This window comes from Formica exsecta, unplaced genomic scaffold (assembly GCF_003651465.1).
Source record: "Formica exsecta isolate Colony F162 unplaced genomic scaffold, ASM365146v1 scaffold182, whole genome shotgun sequence".
NCBI lineage: Eukaryota > Metazoa > Arthropoda > Insecta > Hymenoptera > Formicidae > Formica > Formica exsecta.
Genome location: NW_021849132.1, coordinates 261,020 through 274,213, shown reverse-complemented (window position 1 = coordinate 274,213; position 13,194 = coordinate 261,020). Strand labels below are relative to the sequence as shown.

The 13,194-nt window shown below is 38.7% G+C and overlaps 1 protein-coding gene across 2 annotated transcripts in view; it reads right to left on the bottom strand.

Moving 5' to 3' along the window:
* The window catches only part of LOC115233699, a 213,366-nt gene that overhangs the window by 5,630 nt on the left and 194,542 nt on the right, over positions 1-13,194 (bottom strand). For both annotated transcript variants that reach the window (XM_029804263.1, XM_029804264.1), the window contains one exon: positions 8-1,098. In XM_029804263.1, the coding sequence (XP_029660123.1) occupies positions 8-1,098 (1,091 nt within the window). The remainder of the gene's footprint in view (positions 1-7; positions 1,099-13,194) is intronic.

Sequence of the window (13,194 nt, the reverse complement as noted above, 5' to 3'; positions counted from 1 at the left end):
ATAACCGCTCTCTTGACTGCCGGCTAGTTCCGAGCTTCTGGACCTGGATTTTTCCCGATAGATCGTCACCTCCTTGGACAGCTGTTTGCCATCCTTGTACTCATCGCGATGCCGGAAGCTCTTGTGCATCTTCTCATCCCGCTTCAAGGACGCCGTCTTATCCTCTTTGCCCTGGACAAGCTTGTCGCGATATCTCTGCGACTCCTTGCCGAGATTCAGACTGCCGCCACGGGTGCTGATCGCCGGGTTCTTCGCCGGCAAATCCTTGGAGCTCTGAGGATGCGCATTCACAAACTCCAGCACCTTGGCGTGATTGCTGTTGGCATCGCGGAAATATCGGTGCCGCCAGTTGGTCGGCTGGCATTCGGAGTCGCTCAGCGTACCCTGATCCTCCCTGCCGCGATGCAGGAACCGGCGAGCGCGATTCATCTTCGTGCGGGTCGGTGTCGGCGTCGGTCCGCCGCCCTGCGAGCCGTCCGAACAGTAGCTGGACGAGTCATCGCCGAAAGGGCTGGGCGCATTCGCCAGTGGCGACGGCGGCAGGTGATAGGGAGTGGCCGGCAAGGTGACCGGTGAGCCGGGAATCTGATTAGGCGACAGGAGATCGTTGAAGGCCACCGGCGCCGGTCCCGTGGGCGACACGTCCACGCAGTTCAATTCCTTCATCTTCTGCTGCATAGACATGACGTCGAGCACTTGAGGCCCGCTGATTACCACCCCGTCGCGGTTCTGACGCTTCCGTCGTCGCGACTTGAGGGACTCCACGCGTCTCAAGAAGGCCTTCGCGCCGTCCCGCAGCCTTTCCGAGCCGGTTCTGCGAAATCGCGGACCTATCTCGTCGGGGACCGTACCCGGTGGCAGGCTACCATATCGCAGATTTTCCAGCATAGTGTCCTCCGCCTCCTCGGCCTCCAGACGGTCCTCGAGAGAGTCCTCCTCGGACGCGGCGTTCTGCCCGGCAATGGCCTGCAGCCTCTCGACGTTCGCCTGCGTGACGTCGACTATGCGGGACCAACGTCTCGTTTTCTTCTCGAAAGTCCAGTTCTCGCTCAAGGCGCACTGCGTGTCCTCGTCAGATTCGTCACCACCACCTTCGCCCTGTAACCGAAAATGATGATACGTTTTAAATTAAAATACAGCTTCATTAATTGTATTTTTTCAATAATAAATAGTAACATGATAATATTCATCGAAAAATATAATAAATAAAGAATATAATATAAATAATATAAAAAATATATTATATAATAATAGTTATATATTATTCAAATATAATAGTTAATTAATTATTGTAATAAATTATTGATTAATAAATATTATCAACAAAAAAATTCAATAGTTATTATAATAGATATATAATAGTTATTATTCAAGTCTGGATCTTTTTCTTCAGAGACGTAATATGATCAATTTTAATAGAATTAATATATTAAAATTGATCATATTCCATCTTTAAAGAAAAAAATTCATCTCATCCAGATTTAAATAATAACTATTATATTAATTAATTAATAATAATAATAATAAAATATAATAAATTGATTAATAATTTATTAATTAATTATAACTATAAATGGCCGATTTTTTAATTAGCTATAAATGGCCACATCCTTATTGACCCAAATTTTCATGCAAAAACTCGACGTGCCAAAACGTGATTCACCAGTCTGAATCACGATCCGGATCCAGATCGATCTGGATCCGGGAATTCGATTCGAGTGGAAATTTTATTCGCCCGCGCGATTTCGGCGAGCAGAGCCCATTTATTTCGTGGGAAGGATAATCCCATCGCGTGCAAGGTGCGATTTGAGCAAGCGTCGAGTAACGAGAAGCGACGAGTAACGATAATAAACTGACCGGTGCGGTCGGCGCTTGTAATCCATAAAAGCCTCTCCGCATTCCTTCCGTGGGATTACAGTGGGCTAACAAAGTGACTCGAAAGGTGTGTGACTAACGTTGTCCGACGCGACGTCCATACGAACATCAGAGAAACGTAACGTGAGATTAACGATCCTCGTCGGATGTTTAAACGGACGACAGGGCGCTTCGTAATCAATTTGTAGCGACGAATTAAGGATCCGCCGCCGTATTGGACTATAATTAATTGTAGAAAGTGTTCCGTGTGCGCCGGCAACTTTTACCGCTCGTAATCGGCGATGGGGCCTTAAGGTCATAAGTCAAGCATTTCCTACTGCCTTCGGTGGTAACGAGAAAAATAAAATTACTACGGCTCGATAACCGCGAGGTCGTCGGCAGGTGTAATAAAAATTAAGTAAAAGAAACCGACAGATCGAGAAACTCGAGATTTATTCCTTCGAAAATCGCCGTCGCATTAATTATGCTTATGATTAAAGTAAAAAAAAAAATTAGTATCATTACTGCTTATAGAAGAATTAGAAAGCTGCCAGAAAATCAATATATTTTCTATTTAAATGGCATATAATATTTTTAAATATGACATATAAATATCATAATTATATTGTGTGTACGTGTTTTTAACTCGTTGACTAAATACTATATAGTATTATAAGAAGAAACTTTTTTTTTTTTTAAATTTCTATCACACCAATTATATTCTATGTTTCCTAAATTATCTTTTATATTATACTCTCTAAAATTTACAACTGATTATTATATACTGATTTATATCGTAATACCATACTCAACAGCTCTTATCCCTGATGAACTAACTATGACTGGAGCGTATGTTCCTAATTCATCTCGAGAAACTTGGAAGCGGACATACAATCCTCCAACTTCGTTCGATGGGAATGATCTCGCGCTTTTATCGCTGCGGTAAATTCCGTTTTATAGGAATAACGCGGCGCGCGTTCTCAGGGCAAAGAGATACGAGATACATGTCGTAAAAAATATAAATTTACTGAAATGATCTCGTCGCGTTGAGTGCTAGAACTCGAAATGGGTTTACGGTCTTCGTCGTGGACGAAAAGTAAAAGTAAAAGAGAAACGAGAGAGACTTTGTCTTTTTTCGTGTGTCTCTAATGTCTCTCTCTTTTCTTCCTCATTCGATTACGCGAGAGTGGTCGATAATAATGAACCAGAGCGCTTCTCGCCCCGGGGATGATGTGGGCCACGAGTAAAAATATATCGCGGTATTGCACGCGCGGGATATATTAGCCGGGAAATAAGAGGGAAGCGTGGGCGCGTTCGGTGAAAAATAGATTTTTAAGATTTTCGGAGTGCATTTCGCGCGACGTGAAGATTGGCCTAACGTTTGCGGGCACAGGCAGGGCTTACGAAACCCTTCCGTCGAAGTGACGGAAATAAAATCGACCGGATGACGATGACGACGGCGACGACGACCTCGGTGACAAACGTCGTCTTTGATGAATACCCGTGAGGCAAGGTTCGCGCCGATGTAAGGCGAGGAATTGCGAAACTATTTTCGCGCTGTTAATTATTCCTTCCGGTGGCCCTGCGACGTGCGTATAAATAAAACATTTCCTTCGGAAATGTACATTTCTGATGCGCTTTCGTGACGCCGCGTAGGTTGACGTCTCAATCATCGAAATAATCATTACCGACTTCATTATATTGTAATTAATACAGTGTTATTTATTTAAAAATAATTGAAAAGGATAATAAAAAGTAGGAATAAATGCACTGCCCCACGTTAATTTCAATACTATTATGTATAAAAACAGAATTTTTACAAGAACTCATCGTCAACTCTTTTACTTTCATTATTCTATTTTAAAATAAATATAACTTTTTTATTTGCATTATTTGAAATTCTTCGACTAGTAAGAAAGAAGAAGAAAGAAGCGTGAAAAAAAATATCACACTCGTGACATCGATACGTTGGCGCTTTAAGAAATCATTCAATTTTTCTTTAGAAACCAAGTCGCGTTTTTTGCAGATTGTCCATTCGCAACGCTCTGTTATGAGAAAAACCTGATGGAGAGCGAGAGATTCAAAACGTCATCTTTTTCTGGGTGGGAAGTGCACGAGTGGTTTCCGCGGTGCCACCGTGCAAACCGTGTGACATGTTGCGCGGTGAAACCAGGTCCATTGTCATGTAGCGAGGATCACGTGAGGTCGCGCGCGTGACATCTACACACGCTCTCGCGACGTCGGTCGATGTATGTGCCCACGTGGAAACAACAAAGGCGTCAAGTTTCGTAACGAGAAGCGATGTCGGCCCCATTGTTAGAAAGCCAACCGTCTTCGGCGCGCACGAAAAGACGCCTATTTCGGCTTAGTCACCTTTAGGGGGGCTCGACGAGATGTATGTAGTCGCAAGGGTCACGTGTCCGTTTCTCTTCCCTCGGTGACGAGGGAAGCGAAAGCAACGAGAGCAATCTGTGAAAATCCGGACTACGATCGGGAAGACGGATAACGGTAAAATGAAAAGCTCTCGGGTGTGTGATTGTTGATGATGATTTTCCGGGCCGAAATAAATCCTGAAAAAGGATGAACCTAATCCTCGCGTGTTCGTAATGTAAATTACAATAAGTAATACTTTCAAGAAAAGCTGATATAAAATAGGTATATTTTTTTAGCCTGCAAAATTTAATTTATTTCACAACTTTAAATTGTTTAAATTTATGTGTTACGGCATTTTTTCTTTATGTAACATAAAAACGCAAATTATATAAATCATTATTTTTATTTTCTCGATTAATTTCACGCCTCAATTAATTATAAATTTTTATCTTTTCTCTTTGTATGTATATAAAGAAAAATAAAAATTATATAGATAATTATATAGATAATTATATAGACTAGAACACTAAGCGCGCGCTACAAGCGCGCCATTTATTTTGTGTGTATAATTATTTATACATATTAACTTTAGTTCTCCGTTTTTTCAAAATAAATTAAATAAAAATTAAACGCACACTTAATATTTGAATTGTCAAATGCGTCGCTCAGTTATGATAGGCTTTTATTGATATAAAGTAATGCATAGCGCAGCGTCTAGATAACTGATCAGCATCGCAGAAAAGAGGTAACAATACTTGAGAGTATTTATTTAACACACCTTTTTAAAAGGATACCTCAATAAGAGCTGCTCATAGCATATTATTAGAATATTATATGTGTGTGTGTTATATCATAAAATATTATAAAATGCGTCATTTAGTTTTTATAAATATTAATAGACAAAAATGATTAAAAAATCGCGATATTTCTTGCAATATTGAAGCGTAAGAATATTAAGAGTTTCTTTTACATCTCGTGGGATGCTACCCAGAACTCTAAAAAAAACCGGATTTGCGAAAAAATTTACCTTAGAAATATTTAAAATTAATTTAAAATATATACTTATATAGAAAATTTAATATTTTTGTGTGTAATATTTCGGCAGCAAATTATTAATAACATGGTATTCATCTTGACGGCGCGACATAAACATTGGCGTGCTATTATTTACGTACGACTCTTATTATTCGCGCGACGACATTCCAGCAGGAAAATAGTTGTGCGATACGCTTCATCGAATTCTGAGATAACTGATCAGCATCGCAGAAAAGAGGTAACAATACTTGAGAGTATTTATTTAACACACCTTTTTAAAAGGATATCTCAATAAGAGCTGCTCATAGCATATTATTAGAATATTATATGTGTGTGTGTTATATCATAAAATATTATAAAATGCGTCATTTAGTTTTTATAAATATTAATAGACAAAAATGTTCATCGCTCTCTGATAGAGGTCGAAGTTACCTCTTTGGCTAAATGTAGCCAGAATAAATATGGCCAGCATCAACGAAAGGTAGGTCCAACTGGCCCAACGGAAGCAGCATAGTTGACCAATATCGTGGTCAAAAGGCGCAAAAATACACATGTTGTTATACATTTACGTCGCGGGAGAATCGACGCGATAGACATCCTCTCCGATATTTTGTCAGAAGAGGATGAACCTTTCGTAATGCATCACGCGCGCCGGACATCGGCATCGGTTTTCTCTTTTTTTTTTTTCGAAGATCTTTTCTTTCACCCTCATAAGTTTCGCACGCGATTACCATCCGCTCGGCACTTACGCCATTCGCTCGCTCGTATGCACGTATCCGCGTTTCCGTTCCGGCGTGTTACTGCTAGAGACGTGACAATACCCCCATACGTGAGTTATTTCCGCGCGGTACTCAACAAGCCGTGTCGCCCCGCGTGTGCATGACCGACGTCACTTCCGTCTAAGCAGGTTGAACAAACCTCCGCCCGTTGTTTTTCACTAAAGGTCCGTGCGGTCCGACGTCCGACCTCGCGTCAATACATCTAAAGAAACTTATTACGTAAGAGGTATTTCAACTAAACTATAATAATAATAATAATAAATAATAAAGTTAAGTTTTATATATTAAAAATAATAATTTTACATACATTTATTAATTTAATAATGAATATATATTGACTCGTATCTCTATACTCTCTATCTCTTATCTTATTATTATATTATTATAATACCATGTTTCTCATAGTGTGCGAAATTATATGTGTGTCGTGATAAACTCATTAGCAAAGTCACAAAAAAAATATAGAGTCAAACAAATTTATTTAATTTGTAGATATTAAATGTATAAAAAAAATGTCAATTAATGCGAATTTTCTACAATTATAATTCTATATAATATTAATAAAATTCTATATAATAATTTAATAAAAATTATATATTTGATGACAATTTAATAAAGTAAATTTTTTTGTGTGCTCATGTTTGCAATTTTATTAAATCACCAACACGTGATTTAGCGGTTTGAAGAAACGAGCCGCGCGATCGCCAGTTACTGCTCCACGAAAGAAGGAAATCGCGATGCCAGACGACCAGTTGAGCAAAAAGAGGTCGCGGCTACAAATTCAATGACGACCGGTTGATACATTGCTAACCGCACAGATTATATTCGATGTTTCGCTTAAAAGAAAAACGAACAACACAACGAACCGTACGATTCTCTTGCGCCTGTCACTGAATCGCGATTGTCAATGAAGAAATTCACGATGCAGCCTCTGCGATCGACGGAACTCTCTGGAATGTCGATCTCCTCTACTTCTTTTGCCGCCGTCTCATTCGCAAACACGACGATAACATACTTTCGAATGGAGAATTTTAACTCGCGGAATCGACAATGCTCGCAAGGAGCGCGGACAGTTTTTGCCCATGCAATCCAAGCTGTTCGATCTTTGAAGTTAAATTTCTCGAAATACGATTCAGTCAACGCGAAGAGCATAAAATATATATATATTATATATATAGAGCGTTAAAGAGATTACTATACTTTAGTGCTATTTATTTTGACAGTATTCTATTTTTTCACAGAATTTATAGTTTTGATCTAGTTTTAAAAAAAGATTCAACGTCGTTCTTCTATTGTTTCTTGTCCTGATTTTCCTTTCGATAATACATAAATCACGAAGATCAAAACTCTCTCGTATGAAGTTTTCCTTGAGCGTATTTTACATTAATTCGAAAGGCTTGAGAGATCTAAATTTAGCGTCGCGATATGCAACACGCGAACGGAGAATTTTTGTCGCGTACCACCCACGGCGAACGAAAGCGTCCGAAAATCTGGGTCATCGCTCTATGATGGTTCTAAATTTGGGCCGTACGACCACCGCGGCTTACCACCATATAGGAGCTTGCGGCCTACCGCGACCAGTGACACTCGATTTGCAGCATCCTAACGAGTACGAATGGCCCGTCATTGTGCGAAGCGTATATCACGAAATTCAATTAGCTTAACGTCAAAAAACTGCTGGCCAGGAACAGGGGCCGCAGAAATATTTATGCGTCATTCATCAGTACGAGGACTTTGAATCTTCAATTCCGAAAGTCGAACAAATAAATACTTATTTTATATTTGATTTTAACTATAAGTAATATAAATAATAAAGTTATAAAATGAAAAAATTAATAAAAAATGATTATAAGAGAAATAAAATAATTATTCTTAACGTCGATTCGAAACGAAAATTATATCCTTCTTATTTTTTAACTAAAAACGATGGAATTGCAAATGGATTTTGTTTGTTTAAAATTATGGATTTGTACGAATCTGAAATGCATGAAATGTATTGGTGTGTTTTCCTATGAAATTTCCTCACTGAAGAATCCTCGCAAGAGAACTTTGCACGGTGATACTCGCGTCACGCCTCGCTAATCCTGACCGCCTCCATCGTCACCTCTCCCCATCCCTCTCCTTCACTTCCGGTATCATTAACTAACGAGCGCTCGAGGGACGCACTAACGGTGAGTAAATCCTCGTTTGCGAGAACCAGCTCGCCGAGTCGGTCGATCGATCATTCCAATCGCGAGGAAGGCATTAGGAAGCGTCCGTTTCAACGATAATTCTCCGCCTCGTAGGAGTTTCTCCCGATGCACGCATGCACTTTGTGTAAATGGCACGCGGTTACATCCGATGCAACAGAGGCACTCGAGTCGGACCAATATTATAGGCAATACGTCTCGTTGCTGAGAAACTATAGAGTTCTATTATATTTTGAATAAATTAACAATAAAATAAAATTCTAAAATATATAAACTAAATAAAAAATAAACAAAAAATAAATAAATTACCACATTTTCTTTTTGTACTAAATTTATTGATAAAAATGATCTAGTCTGATAAATATATAATGCTTTGTTAATATCTTACAGATCATATCAACACAGATATTCAGCTTTTCGAAACTTGATAAATAGAATTTATTTCAATCATATTTGTTTGTCGGAAAATGATGAGAAATGTCTAGTGGATTGGCCAGATTCCGATGTATGTCCCTATGTTGCGTATACGATCGCGAGAGAACGTCGTTGCCACGCCAAGGCTTCGCTCACGACGACGCCGCGCTGTCTGGCCATCGGTCGTTTCTCTCCCGAGGCTTCTCTCTTGACTCTCTCTCGCGAGAGAGAAATCATCTCGCGCGGCACATCCCGGCTCTCGTCCCTTTGCCTCGAAGCGATGCGTGACACTTGTTTAACGCGCGTGACGTGTCCACGATCCACTGGAGATCACGTGTGTATTTATGTGTGTGTGTGTGTGTGTGTGTGTGTGTGTGTGTGTGTGTGTGTGTGTGTGTGTGTGTAGATAAATATTTTCGAGGAAAGACATAAAAAAGGGGAAAACCGATCGCGGTTTTTTATTATTATTCATTATCATCGACGCGTCACTTATATGACGTTCTCTAGAATAGAGATTTGCAGAATGTAAAACGCAATGTAAAGAAAACCACAAGATTTATGATTGAATTTCACACACACACACACACAACGTGAAAGTAATCTTATTGCCTATAATGTTGAGAAAAGAAGAATATAAAATATATTTAATAAAAAGTTGAAAACAGGTCATGATTATAAATTAAGTCTAAAATACTAAATCAAGTTCGAAAAATTTGCACAAAAATTTTCCACAATAGCGTGTGAATACAATATTGATATTCTTCAACGTGTTAAAGAAAATTAATGTCTTATCTATATTAATATATCGAACTCTTAACGACTTCGATTTCTCTCTCCGCTACGAATCGCAGTAATCACAGCAGTCCCGACTTCGACTCAACTTTCAAAACTTTAATGTTGCGTCTTTTTAATCCGACATAGATACGTTGATCGCATTTAAGTGGACACGGCGCGATGCAACGGTTTCGCGCGGCAATTGGTTGATTTAAGCGAGCGCAAACGGTATCGCAGTCTTCATCATCGGTGTGACTTACGCTAATTGGCTTCTGAACGGTCCGATGGAAATTTATGGTAATCCACCGGCCGGTTCTCGGTCGCACGATATACCTAACTGCAACGCGTGTAAATAAAGCACCGCGATTTGACAGCGACCGCCACCATCGTCGTCGCGAATGACTGCGCATCGAATACCTAGGCAAGAATCTCTCAACACACCTGGTTAGAATTATTCCAATTCCCATCTATGACAGCCTGATGAACGAAATAAGTCTCTCTGCATTTTTGTTTCGTCATTATATAAACATAGTGAACGGTGGTCGATAGCGAAAAGAGTACGGACGACGCAGTTAAGGTTTTTAAAATTCTTGGGAAAATGCCATAAAAGTTGGGATAATCCGTTCCGATACCCGGTGAATATGAGGATTTATGCCATATGTACAGGTGGCCATGTACCGGTGGTCCATTAAAAAATTAGATCCGCGTCTTGGCGTGCAAACGCGTCCGGATCGTTATAACGGTGCGACATAGAAATGCGCGCGCGCGTTATGCACGAGCGTAACAAGCGGACATTTATTTCGCGCTAATGATTGTTTCCTGTCATACAATTTCTACGGTATGCCACCTTATAGAAACGATCGTCCCCGATAAGGCGCTCCCGGGTCATGGGATCTCTCTCGTGTCGCCGAGCGACATCCCGCTCGGGATGACGATCGTCCGAGGATATGTACTTTCTACGTATTCGCAGAAGAAATGACACGCTTTCGGCGCGATTCCGACGAACCGAACGCGCTAATTACCAAGCGCGGGTAATTTTCTCTCACGCGACATGTAGCATAAGTCGAACGGTTGTAACAGGATTAATTTGCGCAGAGATAAGAACGCGAAACTTGTTAACGTCTTGGCACGATGGCACGAAAGGCGAGCCACGGGAAACATATATCAATATAAATTTATAACACATTCGTGTGTTTATGAATAAAAATATCGTTAAGTTTCTCGTATCGTATGTTTTTTTTTATATATATAAAATATATTTGAATCAATTTAAAATAAACTCGTTCTTTTAATTAAAAAATATCGAGATATTTATTCTATCTTATAAATTATAAAAAATTTAGGAATCTAGAGAATATCACGAAATAAGCTTCAGAGGAATGATAGATAATAAAACGTTATTTTAAGAATTTTTATACATGTATTTGACACAAATCACAAAAAAATTATTAGCGAGAATATATAGATTCTAGATCAATTGTTGCTAAGTAAAATTCAAAGAATCGAAAATATAGTAAACTTGACATGTGATGCTGCACATAAATGTTTATTTAGCGAAGCTAAATTTTAAGCTGTGCACGAATAATTGCATTTTTTCGAATGCACGATTTGCAGTCGTATCAAGGGAAAAAGTGCGCTACGGCAGAAACATTGAAACGGGGCAAGCCGCGTTCGTTCGCGCGAATTTATGGCAACCGGTTTGTGCGATCGAAGGAATGTCGATTGTCGTTTGCGCCTGTCAACTTGAGCGCAAGAGAGAGAGAAAGAGAGAGAGAGAAAGAAAGAGATACATTATCGTCATCGTCGTGATCGCTTCGTTCCTTGTTGCTTCTGTTTCAACAATCCGCGGTGCTTTTCAAAGAGATCAGAGGTGAAGGTACCTCGGAAAAGTCGCGGATCATAATCCCCTCGAGAGATAATAGCAAAAGAAAAACCTAAGTCACGATAAATCAATCATGTCTATATAGTAGAGCAATTTAAATAATTCGTCGTTAATCTGCGACTCGCATTCTCATACACTCAGATATGCTAATTTATAATATTCCTATAGAATGATGTCAATTGCATAACGTCGGATAAATCGAAGGATTTATAATGAAAGAATTTATTCATTCGTATTAGAATATTCTCTTGAAATATTTTAATATGAACAAGTGGTGTTATCGACTATTTTTTTAGCTTTTAACAAGCAATTTTCAACTCTTTTACTGGAATAAAATTATAAAAAAAGATTATAAAATAGGAACCATGCGTTTTCAGAAAAATGTATAAAAAGAGAAAGAAAAAAAAAGAATAAATAATTATCTAAATAATATCATTTTGATTATAATAAAACTAAAGTTTTCGTTAAGGACTCACTCTACTCTAGCATATGATGACTTTTAGAAAATTTTTGTTAAGTGTATTAGAAATTGATCTCTTTTAGCATTTTACATATGTTTTTATTGATTTTTAAACAATACGTCAGTATTTTTAAGTCTTGAATATTTAACTTTTTTTTGTTCGATACGAGCATTTGCGCGTAGCGTGTTGAAAAATGATGGTGTGGCAAGCTGCTCCTCGTGTAATTATCTGAAATGAAAAAACTCAGTCTAGTTTTTAGTTTTATCTTAGTTTTTTATTCGTAGGATATTTTCGAGATACTAAACCTAATTTCAATAGAAGAAATTTAATAATAACAAAGTACTGTCATTTTACAATTAAATATTTCAATTATGTCAAAATTTTTTTCATTTCTTAAAGGTCAGAAAAATATTAAATATTAACTTTTTAAATTCTAATTAGGTTCAGTATCCCAAAAATATCCTACGGAATAAAACTAGACTGAGTTTTTTTCATTTCAGACAATTATACGAGAAGCAGCACCGTCATTTTTGAACACGCTACGCGCAAAGGCCCGTATTGAACAAAAACAGCTAAATATCCAAGATTTAAAAATGTCGATATACTGTTTAAACATCATTAAAAACATATGTAAAAGATCAATTTCTAATATTTCTCAAAAAAAAAATTCCTAAATTCAATTCAATCAATTTTTTTATACTGCTAAAATAGACTGGGCCCTGAAACAACTGCTGCTGTTAACCCTCTGTCAGCGCAAAAAATTCCCGGGTGAGGATCGCGGTATTATTACCGTCACACCCTGCCGCTAACGGCGTGACTATGACATGCAGGTGCAATCGTGCCGCGCAGTCTGCCAGCGTTCTCCGCGGTTGCGTGTACCGAACCAGTTTTCAGGTTTTACGCACCGGCAAAGTCGACGCCGTCAACCTGGGTGCGTACATATAATTACATGCACCGCCACTCCCCGTTGAACGCGTTCTGAATGCAAGAGCGTCAGGAGGAAAGAAAATACATCGTATAGGAAAAAGAGAAAACTAGCGGAAAAGGGGCGGTGGATGCGCGTATGTAAAAAGAGAAAAGAAGAGGTAGATCGATAGAAAAAGAGAGAGAAAGGAAGAGAGAGAGAGAGAGAGAGAGAGAGAAAAATAAAAACTGAGAGGCAGAAAAAAAGAAGCAAAGGAAATGCGGATTCGAGACGGTTCAAAGAAAGCTAAGTGTGTGAAATGAGAAAATCATGTACATATATAATTTACATGGATGGAAAAAGTTGAAACTGATAAAAAGAAGAAAAGTGTGGCATGTGCGTAGAGAAATTTTACGGCGATACAAAGGGGATAAAAGTGAAGTAGAAGAACGGAAGAGAAACGATGAAACGCGGAAATCACAAAAAAAAAAAAAAAAAACAAAAAGAAAAAAAAGAAGAACATTTTTTA